The sequence below is a fragment of the Antrostomus carolinensis genome, unplaced genomic scaffold (assembly GCF_000700745.2).
Source record: "Antrostomus carolinensis isolate BGI_N321 unplaced genomic scaffold, ASM70074v2 scaffold32201, whole genome shotgun sequence".
In the NCBI taxonomy this organism is placed as follows: domain Eukaryota; kingdom Metazoa; phylum Chordata; class Aves; order Caprimulgiformes; family Caprimulgidae; genus Antrostomus; species Antrostomus carolinensis.
In genome coordinates this window covers 784-20,545 of record NW_010294026.1, presented here as the reverse complement: position 1 = coordinate 20,545, position 19,762 = coordinate 784, and the positions used below count along the sequence as shown (strand labels likewise).

The 19,762-nt window shown below is 44.1% G+C and overlaps 1 protein-coding gene across 1 annotated transcript; it reads left to right on the top strand.

Moving 5' to 3' along the window:
* Window positions 1-3,936: 3,936 nt before the first annotated feature.
* Window positions 3,937-17,247, top strand: CTTNBP2NL (CTTNBP2 N-terminal like). The gene is made up of 4 exons (XM_010177511.1): window positions 3,937-4,041; window positions 12,863-13,093; window positions 14,508-14,615; window positions 15,396-17,247. Exons 1-4 carry the CDS (start codon window positions 3,943-3,945, stop codon window positions 16,869-16,871), a joined length of 1,914 nt encoding a protein of 637 aa, XP_010175813.1. The 5' UTR covers window positions 3,937-3,942; the 3' UTR covers window positions 16,872-17,247.
* The last annotated feature ends 2,515 nt before the right edge of the window (window positions 17,248-19,762 follow it).

Genomic DNA, 19,762 nt, shown 5'->3' with positions numbered 1-19,762 from the left:
TCACCAGCCTCGTTGCTCTTCTCTGGACAGAGTAGAAGAGTTGAGCCAAGAGCCAAGTGACACTTCCACTTGACAGGCTCCCCTGTCCCTGCCTTGGGCTGGGCTCTCCGGCAGCTCTTTGCTTGGAGCCTGCTTGTCGTGACTCCGACCGCGGCTGGAGGGGGGGGGGACCGCACTTTCTTCGGTTTAACTTGTTTGGTGGTTGTGTGTGTGTGAGCCCGAGCGAAGTGTATCCTCTGATGGTTTCATAATCGTGGTAGCGTGTGATTCAGCGCGCGGAGGAGCTGCCGCGGTCTCCAAGCTTATCTCTTTTGTTCCTGAAGTGGCACATGCCAAAGATAACTCACCCTGGTTTGTTTGCTTGCATGGTTGTGCGCACGCCTCGACTGGTCTCTTGTGTTTATTTTCAGTTAAAGGGAGGAGTTCTGACTCTTTCAAGGCAGAACTTTATGGTTCTGCTGAGGAGACTCTAATGGTCCATAGGGCAGCCGCGAGGAAGTTTACCTTTAGGCAAGCAGTATGTAATTATCTTTGTTTATCCTCTAAACTCTTGCTTATTGTCCAAAAATGGTGCTATATCTCAGAGTCGGGGAAAATATTTATACCATCAGACTAAATAATGAGGTCCTTGCGGTTTGCGATCTGTAGATTGCACTGGTCAGGATATCTCACTGAGTGTGGAGGGGTAACGTGCCCTGGGTGTTTCTAGATCTTGTTTCTAATGCTGTGAAACTCTATCCCTTGGTTAAAGGTTTTGAAATAATGGGTCACGTTCCCCAGCTGACGGGTACAGATCTGTTTGGCAGGATGGGACTGTTTGCAGGGGAGGCTGGATAGGGTTGGAGTGATCTTTTATTAAAAAGTGGGGTGAGGGAAGGCACGGGGATGTGGAACTGGAGAGCGGTCTGGGAAAGGTCAGCTCAGGAGCCTGTGATGCTGCAGGGCCGGGAAGGGATTCGGATTTGAATAGGGGAGGAGGAGCTCAGGTGCTTATCAGCTCTTTGATCCAGAGCTGTTTCTTGTTGCTGTAAAGTAACAAAGTAAAATGAATAGAGGTTTTTTTTTCCATTTTTCAGCTCTCTAGTATTTAGCAGCTCTAAAAGGGAGTGCTTGAGATTGTTAGAGCTTCAACATGGCAGGTATCTGCCAGGTGTGCTCCAATGCATTAAACACTTCCCTGTAAATCAGTGCCGAGTACAAGTGCAATTTAGTGGTTTTTTAGAGCAGTGACTTCATTTATAGCATCTGCTCCCCGTCTGTCGCCTCAGCAGCGGGATAACCTGTGCAAGCAGAGCAGCTACAGGTCTCCTCTAGCAGCAGGTTGCACACAAGGAAGCTGAGGCTGTACCACTTATATATCTTTTATGTTACCTGTTGTGGTTCCATAAACAGTTGCTGTGCAAACTGGCTCCTGCCTTGATTTCTGTAAGTGTTTTTACCTGTATGTTTTAGGACAGGGCTTGTTTATGTGATTAAGCTGATTAAAGACTATGGCCATAGAGGCATGTTAAGAATAGCGTGGCTTATTTCAGTAACACTGTGGAGTACAAGTCACAATGGGAGTATTTAGAATATAGAACAGAAATGATCACTGCCCAGACTAATAGCTTTGAAATATCAAACTGCAGTTGGTAGCTCCCTCGCTCCAGGAGTGTGTTCAGAGCTGATGGAGAGCTGTGGCTGCACGTTCCCCTGTCATCTCTTTTTAAGAGCAAAGCACAGGCTCAGTCACAATGAAAGACCATGTTCAAAATTTGCTGTCCTGAGGTAACGGAATTAGATGATACACTTTGTTCTGACATCTCAAAGAAAACTTCTCCTTTTTAGTTCTTGCTTATAATGCCACAAAACTATTACAACTTGGTGAGTATCTGGCAAAATCAGCTGTTGCTATTTCCCATCAGTACTGATTCAGTCTTAGCACCTGTGAGTTTAGTCTGAGCAAGGGCTGAGGTGGCTTTGAAATTAAGCTGTGCATCTCCTGAGCAGACATTCAGATGCTCCAGATTTAAAACCTGCCCAGGGAAGTGATGCAGCTGAGATTTAAATACCAACATAAATATGGTAAACATGAAAGGCTAAAACCTGCCCCCCTCTTTTCTCACCCTGAATGGCTACGTACTTACATTTTAGCATTAATTTGCTGCTTGTATTGCACTCTCCCTTTTTACATGAGATGAACAAGTTGTAAATCACACTCCTTCCACACGGTCTCAGCTGGCCAGGCTCCCCGTGGTGACAGCCGTCAGCAGATGTACCCAAAGCTGAGGGAGATGGTCAGGTTCACGTCCTGGATGACTCTCTGTGAAGGTCTGTGGGCTGATCTGCAAGTGTGGCTCTTGCTGGACAGTGACCAGCGCTGTGCTGGGCCCCTGAAATGTGATTTGAGTCAATATAGTGAGTTTCCTCAATGATGCTTTTGTGTCAAGTCTTGATCAGGCTTTTCTGAAATTACGACAGATACGAACGAGTTTGCCAAACACTCCACTCGTGTGTTTTTCTCCGGAACATGTGTTAGTGGATCTGCAGTAAGGAACATGTCCATGCAGTGCTGACAGACCCACGGTGTCCAGTTAAATTGGTTTTGCAGCAGCTGCCAGACAGTCGTGGTCACTTCCACGGAAGTTTCCCTGAGCAGCCCAGGCTGATGGTGGACTGGCCAGAAAAGGCTGCGAGAAACATCGCTGCTTTGTGGGATTTCATGTAAAACGTTGTGTGGAGCAAGAACTTGACTGCAAGATGAGAAACTTGCCTGCTTAGCAGAGGGGGCACAAAGTAGATTTCGGATTTCTCCTGCTGTGTGAAGGCTGCCTGCTCCTCTGTGAGCAGAACTTTCTGTTCCCAGCACCTGGAAAACTGCTTTGGCATAAACAAGACAGAACTTGCCTTTGTGCTTAATTCTCCAAGGCACAGTTATGCAAATCAGTTGTAAAGTAGCAGTGACTTCAGAAAAATTACAGTTCCAGTTGAGTGTTTTAGCTGGATGGGCTTTTCTGGGAAAGGTTCAGTTAACCCTTTAGCACTTGTGGAGCTTGGTGCCCCTGAGCAGCTGATCACGCTGCAGCGTTTTCTGATACACAGAGTGGCAGAAGGTGGATGTGACTTGGGACTATTTGATGTTGCACAAAGCACAAGACTGTGTTGTCATCAGGTATATTTGCATGAGAGACAAGGATTTAGTGTGTGAAAGCATTGCCAGTGTTTGTTAACAAAATAATGTCATAAAGGGGCTTATTACTGGGCAAAGTCAGTGTATAGGCAAAGACACGGGGGGGGAAATGCTTTTTGTATGTGCAGTTCGGATGATGGATCTTTGTTCTTATGTGGGCAGTAAAATTATATTTAATAAATGATAGTGATACTGAAACAGTTTTAAAGGATAGTAATTAAATGTGTGTTTTCTGTGGCATTGATTTTTGGAAAGTGCTTTGGGCCTGTTCCATTAGCCATGCAGAATGGCTTCTCTAGGAACGGATCCTAGCACTGAAATGTTAACTTCACCCTTAAGCTGCGTAGGTGGCCCAGTTTGGATCCCGTTCATCGCAACTCTTCACTCTTGTTTCAGAGATGTTTGCAGCTGTGTGATGCAGATGTGTAATTTAAAGTCCTATAGCTTTTAAATATCCATGTTTTTCCCTCCCCTGTTAACTTTGGTGGCTATTGTGCTGTCACGTTAGTCCCTGCACCATCTGGGTGTGCATATGTTCATGACCCCTTGGGAAAAGGTGAAAAATGCATCTTCTACATCTGGTCTTGGAAGTTAAAGAGAAAATATTTGCTTTGTGTATTCTCCCCTTTCCCCCACCCAGGGCAATTTGCAGTCAAAAAAACTGGAAGCTGCATTTAAATGGAGATTATGTGTCATAGCTTAGAATACTGATTTTAATGTACAAAGAAATACCTGGTAAAGTGTGTTCCTTTTTTCTTTTTCAGGTTTTCAGGATGAATCTGGAAAAGCTCAGCAAACCAGAACTACTGACGCTGTTTAGCATTCTTGAGGGAGAATTAGAAGCAAGAGATCTTGTCATAGAAGCCTTAAAGGTATGTTGTAAGTACCACAGTGAGAGACAGAAATGACAACAGTATTACTACAGGTTCTGCAGAGCGTTTGCATCCAAGGTGAAGTTCAGAGGCAGAGATTTATTACTGCTCCAGAGTCCCATCTTCATATCAGCAGTATTAGCTAATAAATGCTGTTTATCATTTTGTGTCTTGGAATTCATTATTGAAATCTCTGCAAGAAGCATTTCAGTGTTGAAGCACAGCGTTAGGGATGTGCTTTCATCCTTTCTGTAAAGAAACCAAGTGTTTCTGCTGTCATGAGAAATGTAAAAGGTCTATCAGACTCCCTTTGTTGGTTTTGTTCTCCTTAGTAAGGAGGGCTTCCTAAAGCAGAAACTCTTCTCACCAGGAGGGATCACAGATTAGTCTTTGTGTGAGAGTAACGTCGCAGTAAGAAGAGCATCCATGGCTTTGTGCTGCACTAAGCCAACATAAGCTGGCACTGCTGCTGCGAGCAGACCTGTGTGCTCAGCTACTCGCTCTTTCACTTTGCTGGCACAAGCATTAACAGAACCTACCAGTAAAGCAGACAGCAGCTAAAACTAAAAAAAAAAAGTTACTTAAAACTACCCAAAAAGTTAATTTCAACCCGTGTCGGTGCAGCTGACGTGATGGTTGTGTGAGCACTTGTGATGGGAGGAGGCAGAGGTGGTGCTGGAGCAAGTGGGACCTCTGCTTACAGGGATAGCTCATGCTGCAGGGGAAGTGTGGCTGGAGGTGTTAGCCCTGTGCCTCTGCTCCCCTGGCGCAGGCAGTGCGGGCTGTGACACTCTGTGGCCAGTTTGGGGTCTTAATGTTGAGCCCAGAAAATATTTTTTAAAATCTGTGGTCCATGTGTAATACTGCTGCTTTTTGAAGGGTGCTTAGTTGACACTCAACCTCGGTAAGGTGGAAAAAATAGTTGTATAAGTGATAGAACGAGTCAAATCTTGAAGAAATGAGTTGTGACAGGGTTGGATATTGAAGGCTTTTCCAAGCTGACCTGTCACTGCTCATAACGTTTAAACTTTCAGATATTTCAGAAGAGGAACAGCAGCTCACAGGCCTGAGCACTGCAGGGACTCGATTTTCCAGCAACAGCTTCTGTAGCTTGAGTCCAAATACAGGCAGCTTTTAGGGGGACGGAGGGAGAACAGGCCTCCTCCAGAACAGGCAGGAAGCTCGTGTTTATTGTTGATTGTTTCTGCGTTTAGACAATCTGTTTATTTCAGGGGGATATTGTTACGCTCTCAGAGCTGTGGATCGGGTGGAAGGCTTGGCTCCTCTCCTGGAACAGACTTGCAAATTTCTCCTCTGTCCTGGGATCAGCCTTTCTGTGGGGTCAGAATGTGTCACCAGAACAAGCATCACTTTGGTGCTGCAGTGTGAAATGCATGTAATGGAGCGCAGGGACTGATGGGAGGGAATGCAGCAGCTCCATTCCAAAGCCTTTTTGTCATGTGCCTTCCAAGAGCATAAAGCAATTATCTTTTCTGTTGAAATTTAACCTGTGGTTCCCTCTTGTGTGAGGACATTAATATAGTTAGAAAACCCTTTGACATAATTTGTCAAGTACTCATGACTGAGAAGAAATTAAATGAAATTGTAACCTATACTTGATAATTATGAAGTATAAATTACCAAGCTAATCAAAGGTCATTGCTTTTTCTTCCCCCCCTCCCCCTGCTTCTTTAGGGGATACGCTAGAATGTTTCATCTTGAGAATGAGGGGAAAGCTGAAGGTAGTAGGAGAAGGGCAGGTCTCTGGCTGTGCTGCTGCTCGGGTCCAAAAGCCACGTTCAGTAACGCCACGGCTCGTGTCCGGCTTCCTGCTGGCAGCCTGCGTTCCCCTTTTGATATGTGAAAGGAGAAAAGTCCTGTAACTGCTTAATCTGGTGGCTGGACAGAGTTTCAGAGGCAGAAAACTCTCAGCTTCTCTTTGTCCATTTATTTGGAAAATACAGTTAGAGAAATTCTGGCCTTACTGTGCTTTTTGTTTACTGATAGTAACTGTGGTAACGGCTCCATCAGCTGAAAGAGTTTCATTGTGTGTGACTGTAATTAAAGGAAAACCCACCTTGCTAATCTGTTTACTCACGTTTGGATACATATAAAAATGCTGCCCTGAAGAAAAAGCCTTGTAAGACTGAATTAAAGATTGAAACTCTGAGAGCAGAGAGACTGAGAGTTTGACTTGTGTGTGTTGGATAAATGGAGCTGTAACTTACAGCGAGAGGGGAACAGACAGCCCGGGCTGGGGGAAGCGGTGGTTGAATCGTCCAGCTGTGGCCTCACAGCTGCCTCTGGGCTCCCCGGGTGTTATGAGCAGTGTACTCTGCCTCTGCAATCAGATTGGGTTTTATGTGAGGTGCACGTGTGTGTGGGAAGGCAGCAGAGTGGAACCTCAGCTTTGTTAGAGGTTTGCATGATCTTCAGCAGTGGCCGTGTTTTTCTCCAGCAGTTCCATTAGACACACAGATGTCAGTGGTTAAAAATCAGAGGTTTATCTGCCTCTTTACTTCCCATATACTAAGAAAAATGCGTTTCCCCTCATGAGCTAATTTGACTTCTAATTTAGATTTAAGTGCTTCTGAACTCTCTGGGTGTTTGGGGCAGATCCTTTGGTACATTACAGGAAAGATCAAGCCCTTGCAGAGAAAGAAAGAATGCCTTAATTTGTAAACTTGTAATTTGATTATAGTACAGCCTGCAATAATGGATCTTCCTGCATGCTTAGAGAAAAGCATTTAGCATCTGGCATTTAGCAGAGCGAATCTGTGCTGGCAGATGACAAAGCCTAAAATAGTTTTCTTCTCCCTCATGGTGTCAGGACACTTGTTGGCTGGCACTGGCCCCGTTTCTCACTGTGTCAAAATCAAGTTCCAGAGGCAGCTGGCTTGGCTTCCACCTTCACTTTCCTCGCTTTTCTTCACCTCCCCTCCCCAAATCTTTACCCTTTCTTCCGTGCTGCTGGGTTGCCTGGGTACCTCTGCAGCCTGCCCGGAGCCAGCATCCCTCCTCAGCGCGCTGGGAGGAAGGGTTCGGCTCCCGAGGTGTGTCTGCTGCTCAGGTTCATGGTATAAAGAGCAGTTGTTAGGTCACCTCTAATCGCAGCCTCTGCCATTTTAATGACTTGCCCTTGCTGACTTCTCTCCATCACTGTTTGTTTTTTTTCTGTGGTTTACTTTTTTCTTGTGTGTGGTTTTTAATTGAGTAGTGGGTGTTTGGGATAGGGACCATCACCTCTCCCTGTGTGTTTGCAGTGAACCTCGTCTGGACTCTGATGTCCATTTCAAATTGCAGTGTTACTTAGATTCAAACATGAGATATTAGTATAAAGGATTACATGAACAAATTTACTGTATTCAAAATATTCTTTTCCAGTGCTTCAGTTTGCTTCCTCTATTTTAAAACCTCTTTGAAAAAAAGAGGGGTTTTTTTGTCCTGAAAGCTTCCTGTCCATGTACATAAATCTCAGCGTTCTACTCAGAACAGACCTTAAATCTCACTTCTTACTGTGCTGCTTTTCCTGTATTTATAATGATATTGAAATCATCCAAAAAACCAGATGCTGTCAGAGTTGTGTAATGCTAAGGGCTGGATGCTCAGTCCTTGCTGCCATGTAGGAAGGATTGCATGTCTGAACCACAGGTTAGGCTTCTAAAATAGCACACTATGGCTGGAAACAATTCAATATTTAAATAGGTCTCTATCACTAGAGAGCAATTTAGAGCACTTTATTCCCTGCCCCATGTTCTTTAAAAGAGAATTTTCCATACATTAGAAATGAAGTTCTGTTTACTTCTAGAAAACAGGAAACAGCTTTCTGGCTGCTTCTTTTATGTTAATAAGGCCTCAAGCAATTGACACTGGCACAGAAACTGTCTATTCCGTGTTAATGACTGGGAGCTGGTATTCAGGGCTTTGCTGCTGAATTCAGTGATTCACTGTATAAAGCACTATTAATGCATCGCAAAATTAAGCGTTTATGTGTCAGTGGATTTAGAAATTAAGTGTACAGTGCAGTTTCAAAAACTAAAAGTCTACCTCTTGTTTAAATCAAAGAAAAGTTCAGCAATGTAAAACCTCATTGCAGGTGCTGGTGAATCTTTCACAGATAGGCTTTTGCATCACTTGGAGCCCCTGGGCGCTGTCCTGCTGGAGTGCAGGCTTTTCTGGCAGCTTTTCTTCCAAGTTTGGGGAATTTTTTGTTCGTCTGTTGCTTGAAACAGCACTGTTTGCCACTGTCTTTTTGAAACGCTGATTCTCTGCACCTTCTCAGTACCCAGAGAGGAGCTGAACGAGGAGCTGAGGTGTGGGAACAGCTTCCAGGCTGGAATGGCTCCAGCTCTGAATTCCAGCTGCCTGGGTGTCATTGGGCTCCCTGTTTTAATGGTGACAAAGTGCAGTTGGTGAGCACAGGGTGCAGTCCCCAGGCTGCCATCACAAGTGTGCTGGGAGCTGTGCACGACCAAGCTGGGATTTGTACTGTCTGTGCTACGAACCAAAAGTTCCCAGGGAAAGAAGTCGCAATTTTCTGCTGCTTGATGTTTCCTCAGAAAATTTCTTACTTTTTTTGAAGCTGATAACAAGTCTTATGTGGGCAAATCTGTGTGGCTCTCGTTTATCTGGTTTGTTCACTTGATATAATGATGGCAATTAAGACAGATACTGTATTTGAGCAGTATAATTTCTGCTGTGTGGAGCTCTGCTAGGCATTGCTTCAGAGCTGGAGCTGAAGTAAGACTCGGAATCCCACTCCAGGATTTTGACATTTATTTTTGTGCAAAGCAAGTGGTCCCCACCCCCATTTCCCTTCTCTCTCTCTCTCAGCGATTGCTGTGACCTCAGCTTGTCTTTATTCCCAATAGCTGTGTCTGGGGAGAGAATCTAATAAGGAAGTTCAAGGCAGTAAAAAGCTATTTAAAGATTGTGCCACTCTGTGCAACGTAAAGGAGGAACTTCTGTGCATGTTATTGCCAGAGAAGTGCACAGGCAGTAGCTGCAGTTAATTAACAGCGTGTTTGTGTTGTACCATGTAAACTTTAAAATTACAGGCAAGAGTAACATTCTACTTTGGGTCCAAAAAAATACTTGAAACAAGTCTTGGAAATTCCCTGTTTGATGTTCCAGTAAAACAAGTTGTAAAGATTATTGAAGGGAGAGAGAAAATGCTGTCTCATAAACAAGGTTTCACTAAAAGGAAATACACAAAATTACACAGATTATGGGAAAAACATTCATCCCAAAACAGTCTGGAAATCCCAAGAGGAAACAGTAGCTTTTCCCTGACAAAGTGAAGCCTTTGCTTTGCCTGCCTGCACAGGAAACATCTTTTCAGTTGTGTCAGACACGGCTTCAGCTCTGTAAAATCAGAATTACCATCAGTTACCCTCACCCCAGCCAGCCCCTTTACACTGGTGCCCCCTCTGCACACGCCCCATTCTTCTGATCGTCAGGAGTTTTATTTTCAAGAGTAGTTAGTGTGCATAGCTGCTTCCTTTTTTTAAGTGCAGCCCAAGCTTAAATGTTCTTTTTTTCCTGTTGGAGTAGAGCAATTTAATAGTCTTCAAAACTGCCAAATAGCCCATTTAGTCTCTTTTGGAGTTTGAATGTTTTGAAAAGAAATTTGTAAGCATTTGAAATTCGTGTGTATGAGATGATACAGGTGGAGGTACTAAATTAGAAGATTTTCTTATGGCAGAAGATTGCATCTCATTTCAAAGCGTAATTGATGTTGTTGGAAGTGTGTATGTCATCTCTGGTTTTCAAGATTAAATTTTCCCCTCCTAAGTTAACAATGCTTTTTGTAACCCTATTTCCTTATTCTTGAAGCTTGATTTCCTGTGGGTTTCTGTGTGTTCAGAGGTTCATACTGGGATGTGAAATCTAAGCTGATTTTTCCCCTTTGGACTCACTAGTAGAATACATCTCTTCCATCATCAAGGTGTCACAGGCAGCAGCCTGAAAATCCATATTTGCATTTCCAAATGCCAAAGCACTGCATTTGTTTTTGTAAACTGGATGTGGTCGGTGTCGATGACCTGTTGAAGACTTTTCCTAGTCTAGACAACTTTAATTAAATGTTTATGCTCTGCCAGCTACTAAAGAAGAATAGCTGGACTTCAGCAAGCTATTAATGTTATGATAGTCTCCTCTGTTTGTCATGCAAGTTCAGGAAAATACTTAATTGCTCAAAGTATTAAGGAAGAACTTCTTGTTCTTTTCCAGACAGGAAATAAACCATCCCACTAAATTCAGCAGAGTTCAGAGCCGGGTGCTGCCAGGAGCACAGGGAAAACGTGGCTTTTGTTACACCTTCAGTATTTGCAAGAAGAAATGAGAGGTTATGGGTAGTGGGTCTGACCTTAATCTCAGTTCTTTAAACTTATGAGAAAGAAGTTGCCTAGAAGTCAACTTTTCAGATGTCCCCTCTTTGCTCACGCTGTTGAGGCACCGCTGCCCTGCTGAGGGGTCTCTGCTGTGCTTCTCTGTGGCTGTAGAGTGACCAGCACCGCGGGGAGTTGGGTTTGAGGGAAGAGCAGCTCATCTGTCAAAGCAGCTGGGTGAATGTCTGAATTTGTATTTACAGACTTTTTAATGCTTGAGTCACTTAGAAATTCCCTGCGCACTTGTAGTGAGGTTTGAGTCATTTTTATATTTTATATTTGAGTCATTTTTATAAATTCTTCAGAATAACTGAAGATTCCCTGCCCCTCAAAAAAAAAAAACCCAACAAAAACTAAAACCAAAGTCTGTAGTTTTTCCTGTGATTCATTAAACCAGAGGCAGCTCATTATCCAGGGCCACCCTCCCATTTCCAGGGCTGATCTTTTCCTTCCTCTTTTTTTTATGTAAAGTTAGAACAATATCTTAAGCTCTGATCAAAGGCACCCACTGTTCCTGGTGGATAATACTGATAAAGAAGGAGGGGTATTTGTGACTATGAGCTGTTTCTCTTTATTTACTTACTCCAAGGGTTAAAATACACCCCCAAAGCAGTTTCCTAGGACAGATGTCCCTAACTGAGTTTGGTCATTGAGGCAGTATGGAAAGAAAAGTATTTTGGTTTGGTTTTTTATGTCTCTTGTCAAGGTGATGCAGACACTTCCCCCTCTGAGAGCAGAGATTGACTTTTATTAAATTTTTTTTGTGCTAATCACATCGTTACATCTTAGAATAAAGGTGGGACCAGCAAATCTCATGAGCTATTTGAGTAAAGCAAAGCTTTATTGTTTGTCTATCAGTCCTCTGAGCTGCAAAGCTCAGTCACAGCAGTTAGCTTTTCTGTCCCAGCTGGGGCGTGGGGTGGTGTCTGGAGCATCGCTATGGGGGAAGTGTTTGCATGTGTGATGCACTTACTGGGACATCAGAAAACAGCCTCCAATGAATACTGGCTTCTAAGTTGTCTTTTTTATCTTAGTCAGGCTCAGTCTTTCCCATCTAAAGGATGTCCTCCAGCAGTCCCATGAGGCATGGGTAGCAGTTTGCTGCTGATGGTTGTCCCTGGGGGCTGGAGGGGTTTCTGAAGCCGCAGGCAGCGGGGCTGGGGCTGTTGTGCCTTGTTCAAAGCAGAGAGCGTGTTTCCCCCCCTGCCATTTCACAGCCTCAGCGCAGTCAGGGCTTTGTGGAGCTTGTGCAAAGAGCCCTTCACCAACTCTGGAAAGCCACTGTGTTTAATTTGGAATGGCTTCCTTTCTGTTTGTGCTCCTAGGTTTGCCCAGATGTGAGCAGTGCATGCCCAGAAAGCCGAAGCACACCTGGTAACACGCAGGCAGCACTTGTTTGGAGCAGCCTCTCGAGGCAAAAACATGTGTGTGTGTGCTCTGTCCAGAGCAGTGCAGCTGGTCCCATCACTTTCCTCTGTAGGTCACACAGTGCTTTAGTTAAACATGCTAAAGGACACTTTAAACTGCTTCCAAGGTGGTAGCACACTTTGGTTAAAGGTACCAGGGCTCTTGCATGTCAGAGAAAGGCGGAGCAGAGGAAAGCCCAGGTCGTTCTCTGGGGCCTCACCAAGAGCCCTCTAGGGAAGGTAGGAATTATCTCGTAAGGACTGGTTACCATGACACTAATGAATCAAGAAGAATCAAATTGAAACCTCGGATTTGGAAGGTGCATCAGCTCTGCTGTGCAGGGGATTGTGCTGTCAGTGATACACGCTGGAATGAAACACCACCACGGGTTTATCACAAACACACAGAGTTTCACCTGTAACCATTGCAGTCAAAATCAATGATTACATTTCTTGGAGCCAAGGTAGATGAGCTCCGAGGGCTCTTTTGAGTCTAAGTCTGTTTATCCCCTTATGTCTTTTGTTGCATGGATATCTGTTTTCATGTGGTTTCTTATCCTGGTGGTAAACATGTAGATAATATTTTAATATCTGTGTGTTTATGAACTTTTGTTTTGGTTTTTTCAGAACATAACAGTAGTCATTCAGTAGGATAAGGCTGTTGGTATCCCAACAGATTTCCAGCTGGAATGGCTGATTCTAAATGCTGTAAATGTAAAGCCTAGTATGTGTGAGTTTCTTTAATTCTTAGATGTCACCAAAAGAAAACTAATCAGTCCTATCTTGCTTCTTGAGAAACTAAACTTTGTTTAACCTGGGTGAGAATATTAAGGCTTGTATTAACAACTTACTGATTTATAGGCTATTGTGAGAATAAAACTCCTTTAATTGCTCAACGCTAAATTCTTTGATGGTGACATAATCAAGACAACCACACAACTGCTCTTCCACTGAAACAGTAAATGATTAAATCTTTTGTGGAGCAAGAATTGATATTTACCTTCTTCTGTGTTTTTTGTATTGCAGGCCCAGCACAGAGACACGTTCATTGAAGAACGCTATGGGAAGTACAACATCAGCGATCCACTAATGGCTTTGCAGAGAGATTTTGAGACCCTGAAAGAGGGAAATCATGGTGAAAAGCAACCAGTATGCTCCAATCCATTATCTATTTTAAAAGTGGTGATGAAACATTGCAAGAATATGCAGGAAAGAATGTTATCCCAACTGGCTGCTGCGGAAAGCAGGCACAGAAAGGTAAGTTTTGCTGGAGTCAGGGGCTGGCTGTGAGGCGGTGCTGTTACACGAGTGCCCAGGAGCTGCCTTGTACAATGTCAGATCAAGGTGTATTTTGGCTACTGCCTGTGCCTGGGCCAATGCCATCCTCTATTTTTTTTCAGGTATGTCACTCTTGCTTTGATTAAAACTTATTAAATCGTGTACAAAGTTCTCAGATACAAGTAGTCACATTCTGTTTCTAAGCAAAAGGTTCAAAGTTGAAACCTCCGTTTCATTGCTCATCAGCATGTGGGTTCAAGTTTATTTTCCTGGAACCTATTTTGATAGATGTAAGACAGAGCAAGTTCCTTTCAGTCTGTGAATAATCTAAAGCATTTCTGTTGCAGAAAACTTACTATGACATAAGCAACCAACCAGCTTGACTCGTACATCACAGACACTATGCTTGGGGTGGGCAGCTGGAGGTATCTTCAGCTTTCAATTTGTCCTCTAAGTCACTGGAAGTAACAGCAAGGCTGCGTTCCACTTTTCAGCCAAGCATCTAGCTAAATTACACTATTAAAATCAGATATTTTTCCCCCTTCTCCTTCTGTAATAAGGTTCCTTATGTACTTAAAGATATTGTTTGGAAGCCTAAACTTCAGGAAGGCTGAGGAGCTGCTAAATTCATGGTGAGCATGTGTTGAGAGAGCCTAGAGTTTTGGTGGTGAGATACAGCAGAGTGACTTGGGAAGTTTGTGTTCTGGCTTTTTTGTTAATAGAATTTCAATTATTCATGTAATTCAGCGTTAAAGCTGAAGGAGCTCCTTAACTGGGTCCTTATGGCAAGCAGTTTCATTTCAAGAGCTCATCTTGTTCTTAAGTGGAAGAGCAAATTAATGTTCTTTAAAATAAACTTTGCGCTGCAGTCCTCAAATCCCCTGTAAGAAACTGGGGGAGCAGCCTGAATGCAAATTACCACTGAAACCATAACAAGGATCGTCTTGCTGTAATCGTTAGTGCCCCGTGTCTCCTGGACACACAGTGTCTGGGCAGTGCCTCTGCTCCTGCTGGAGTCCACAGTAATGGTCCTGCCAGGAGATTCTGATGAGGGCACCAAGCAACCAAGGACAGAAGACGTGAACTTCTCAAGGCTATCCTGCACTCTGGGGGAAGAGCATGCAGTTTAGCTATTTAATAATCAAATGAAGATACATCCAGTGTGAGGTTTTTCCGAACTTCTCTTGCAAACTGACTCAACTATACCAAATAATAATAATAATGTAGTATTGTAACTTGGCCAAAAGCTGCTTTTTTGACTTCAGTTTGGATGTCTGAGGTCACAGGGGTTGCTCTCCCATGTCATTTGGCTTTGGACTGTGTATGAAGGTGCAGATCTCTCCCTGCTTGTAAGTGTGCCCAGGCATCAGAGTGACTGGTGTTTGTTTGGCAGGTGATACTGGACCTGGAGGAAGAGAGACAGCGGCATGCCCAGGACACGGCGGAGGGGGATGATGTCACCTACATGCTGGAGAAGGAGCGGGAGCGGCTCACCCAGCAGGTACGCCCTGGTAATTACCCAACCCTCGGAAACCCCAGGCTCCTGGGTGGTGAACTTGGTGGTGATGTCTAATTGCACCTTGGTGTTGAAAGAGTAGTAGGGACCTCCCTCCTCTGTAAGGCACTCCCATATGAAAAACAACCTTAATTTTTGGGGATGTTTTGGTAGCTGGGCAGTGCTAAAAGCTATTAATTGGATGCTTTTAAGTCCTACTTCATCCTGAAATCTGAGAAGCTCTCCAGAACAGGGCTGCACTTACAAATGATAGGGCTCTCTAGTACTCAAAATTCAGAATAAGTCATAAAAGATCTCCTGGGGGGCTTATTCAGAGATGATAATAAATATTTAAGCTACTGTTTTCTGTTACTCGAGTGCTGTAGACTTTATTAACCATACATAGCACATCAGCATTTTAAAGTCTAAATGCCTTTAAAAGGCAAACTGACAAAGTAGTAAATGAGGTGGAAGGAAGCTTTGCTCCAGAGCGCCTGTTCAGTCAGTGCCTGGCAGACTGAGTGTGTGTCTCACTAAAGGTCAATTGAATTTCATATATGATAGAACTACTAGTAAGTAATAATTCTTAATACTTGCATCCTGAGTCATCCAAGTCTGTCTTGCAGATACCTGGGGCAAGAGCCTCTTTCTTTGCCATTGCCATCTTTTACTGGAGAATTTCTCCAAGATACACAGTAACACCGTTCCCTTTGGGGGCATTATACTGCATTTACTTTCAGGAGGTTTTGTGGTTCCCTTACAGTCTGTTTTGTCCTTATCTTCCAGTTGGAGTTTGAAAAATCCCAAGTGAAAAAGTTTGAAAAAGAACAGAAGAAGCTGTCGAGCCAGTTGGAAGAGGAAAGGGCACGCCACAAGCAACTGTCTTCCATGCTTGTAGTAGAGTGCAAGAAAGCCACTGCCAAAGCAGCTGAAGAGGGGCAGAAGACAGCAGAGTTGAGCTTGAAGTTGGAAAAAGAGAAGAGTAAGGTGAGTAAACTGGAAGAGGAGCTGGCGTCCAAGAGGAAGCGGGGTTTACAGATGGAAGCACAAGTAGAAAAGCAGCTCTCCGAGTTTGACATTGAAAGAGAACAGCTGAAAGCCAAGCTGAACAGAGAAGAAAACCGTACAAAAGCACTCAAAGAAGAGGTGGAATGTCTGAAGAAAGCTCTAAAAGAGCTGGAGGCTTCTTGCCAGGAGCACAATCCTACTGAGGCTTTGCAGCCAAGCCCCTCGGTGGTGTCCAGAGGCGTTGCAACTGACAGTCCCACAGTGAAGTCTGTGTCTTGCCAGACAGAGTGTCTGCAGGCAGACCGAGCAAATCCTGCCAGCACAAGCAAAGCTGCGCATCCCACGTCTCCCAGCCCTACTACACCTCCTCACCCCTATGCAAAATCCAATGGTCATTGTGATACAGAGATGGGTGGTGAGCTACTGCAGACAAATGCAGCAGAGAACCAAGTTCAGAAGGAGAAATCTGCTGGTGCAGCCCCAGAAAATGCAGTTGAGAATGGAAGTTCTCCTATAAGAACAGAGTCACCGGTGCATCTGATGTCCCAGCTCCCCCCTAGTGGGGTCTCCCTGTCTCCTAGCAGCACAGCTGCCTCCTCCCTGACACCTTCTCCCTGCTCCTCGCCAGTGCTGTCTAAACGCTTAGTTGGAGCTTCAGCAAGCAGCCCTGGTTACCAGTCATCCTACCAGGTGGGGATCAATCAACGTTTCCACGCAGCTCGGCACAAGTTTCAGTCTCAAGCTGAACAGGACCATCAGTCAAGTGGTCTGCAGAGCCCACCCTCACGGGATTTGTCTCCTACTCTAGCAGATAACTCTGCTGCCAAGCAGCTGGCCCGCAATACAGTCACTCAGGTCCTCTCCAGATTTACCAGCCAGCAGGGACCTATTAAACCTGTCTCCCCTAACAGCTCACCTTTTGGCACGGACTATCGCAATCTGGCAAATCCTGTGAGCCCTAAGAATGAATCTGGTCACTCTCCAGGCCCTGGCAAGGTTTCCAGTCCTCTAAGCCCGTTGTCTCCTGGAATTAAGTCACCAACCATTCCTAGAGCAGAAAGAGGGAACCCTCCACCCATTCCTCCAAAGAAACCTGGTCTCGCTCAGTCACCTGCTGCTCCTACTCCACTCCCCAAAACCTCCTCCCCGGTGTCCTCTCTGGGTGCCCCCATGGACGTGGCAAGTAGCTGCTCTAACAACACTGTAGTGTCAAACGGCAAAGACATTGAGATACTCCTGCCAACTAGCAGCTAGTCTCCAGAAAATGTGAATGTGACATTCCATGGCTTAGCATCCTACAGCTAAGACACTGTTTTTCCACTCCGTGTTATTTATTTCCATAGTAGCAGATTCTGTCTGTATAAAGCATTTAGTATATTTTTTTTCTTTTTTTTTAATAGGTAGGAAAGTATTTTTGTTTATGGAGAAACCTTAACTACAGCTATACAGTAGCCTCCAAATGTCTCATGGCAGCAGTCAAATCATTAGAGATAAGAAGAACCATAATCATGTGGTGGGACCTAACTCTCGAACTCTAATGGGACTGAAATGCTACTTTTAAATTCTGCAGAAATAACTTTTGCAGACTTTTTACTCCAGATGAACATTTTATAAGAAGTGCCTGAACTAAGCCTGCAATATGAATGTGATTCTCTGGAAAAGGTGAGGAGGGGGAACCACCTAGCTGCAGAAACAAAATTCTTCTGAGTCATGAATGTTGAAACCAACACTGTTTTTTCTTTTTAATTCTTTCCATTTGCTAAACTAAGTTAGCAAATGTGCTACAAATTCTGTACAGTCACCACCAGACTGATGCAGCCAGCTACGCTTGTCCTTCAGGACACAGCTCCTCGCCATTTGAGGAAGCACACGGGAGTTTCTTGGGGTAAAATTTAGCTGTAATACAGTCCAGATTCCTTTTCTCTCAGTATTCATTGTCCATGTAGTTCTTTTTGCTTTCCTGTAACGCATCCTGCAGAGATGCCTGTGTGCTTTAAATGGCTCCACTCTGGTTTCTGGTGTGTCACCTTGAATTTTCAAGCTCTTCAAGCATTCTACTGTTGTGTGTAGAACTTCTGAGAAAAGGATCTTGCTATTACTTGACAAAGATCTTGCTATTACTTGAAAAAAAAAAAAATCACTAGTCCATATGATACAGGTTTTTTGCAACAGTAACATGGGATCTTCTACTATAAACAAAAGCAATAATTTTGTTCCTCATCTGTGTCAGTTGTGTCTGGCTGGATTTTACTCACTCGTTAGCTGTGGGATCTTGCTGGCTTTCCTTGGCTGCCAATATGGAACCAAATCATGACTGTTGTGTGTGGTTGAGTACGTATGGATGTGTCAGTAGTTTCACACACACACATACTAAATACACAGCGTATCAGGAAAATATCTATTCTTGATGTTCTGCCTCATATGAAGAAAATGTGGGAATTCATTTAGATTTAAAAAAATCACTTAGCGAGGAATTGCCTCAATCTGAGGCAAATCTTGTGTGTGAAAAACTATTTGCACCCAAGAGGGGAGAAGCAGCTGGTTTCTGTGCAGAAGCATTTGCTGGGAGAAGCGTGGTGCTGCTCCTGCGCTGCCCCGTCGTTGGGCGGCACAGCGCGATGGTTCTCTGAGTCACTGCGGTGAGAAGTACAAGACAGACGCCCCGCGGATCAGTGGCAGAGGCTGAGAGCAGAGCCCTGGGTTAATTATCTCGGTTGTTGCATATGAACCGATCCTAAATTTAGAAACTGGACTTGCTGCTCAGTGTCAGTCGCTGCTCAGCGTTTCCCTCTGCTGCAGCGTCACGTTTGCCAGGGCGCAGCTTCCCACTGCCAGAGACGCTTTCTCCTTTGCCATTTCTCAATATTTAATTAGACAAAACACATCCACCTTTATTGTAGCAAAGATCCCTGCGGCAGCTGGGGGATGAGCTGCTGTACATGACCTGGTAGGTTCCTTCCAGCTTTGGGTCTTGTTTTATAGGACATCAGAGCTCCGGTGTCGCTTTGAAGCGGCTGGTGTCTGGAGTGAGGCTGCTGTTCTCTCCCTCACAGCCATGCAGGTGTTCAGACAAGAACAAGGGGGTTTAACAGACCTTTTAGTCCTTTTAAATCGTGGTGTTATGTGCTGTTGTCCCTAATCCAGTGGAACAGGCTGTGTCCTAATAGGGGGAAGACAGAGGCAGCCTAGAGATAAACGGGCAGTGACTCTTTTGGAAGCACACTGATTACTTTTTTAACTGTTTTTAAGTATCCACAGCAGACTTTTCCTCTTGATGAGAGTACTTGTAAAAGCGGATGGATGGGCAGATGGATATTGGCCCATGTATCGCTTCTGATTCACAAGTGAGGCTTTTGTATACACTGCTTTAACATGTTTCTTTGCTTTTACATTAATCTCAATGGTATTATCCCCTTTCTTTATCAATAGCTCTAGAGAGAGAGAGAGAGATACTCTGATGAAGTCTATTAGGAAATGCACTGAGTACTGTTTCTTCTAAAATATAATATGGGAAGGGGTATGCAAAAGAATGTATTTTTGCTAGTAGCCTATCTTCTGAGAGAAACTAAGCACAAGATACTAAAATGGATCCAGCTAATTCAAGTAAGACATTTAGAGTTAGTATTTAACTGTTGATGTAGATTCTGTGTGGAAGCAACTAAATATTCCTTCTATAACTCACACCTGTTACAAGCAGACGTTGTTGCAGAGTTTGTCACTGGCTAATGGAGTATAATGAAGTGCAAAATGTATACACTAGTATTAATTCATTAACACTTGTAAATTTGTAAAGCCAAATGTACCAAGCTGAAGTCTTTAATCATTTTTATAGCTGATGGCATTAAACATGTTAAACATTCGTATTATCAATAAAGGATTTTATTTTTAAGATGTGCAAATTGCTTAAGTGGATGTTTGGAGTCGGGACTGTGTGTGGATGGAGGTTCCTGGCAGGAAGCAGGTGGGGATAGCCAGGTGTCTGTATTCCTGTGGAAGGTGAAGCTTTAATGTGTGCTCTGAAATGTCAGAAGAGAGCAGATTTCTCGAGTGCCATCGATAACGAGCAGTTGTGGCTGGCTGCAGCCTGGGCTTTCTTGCCCACCCATCAATCCCCATCTGAAACTGGTGGTGTGGTCGCTTGGGAG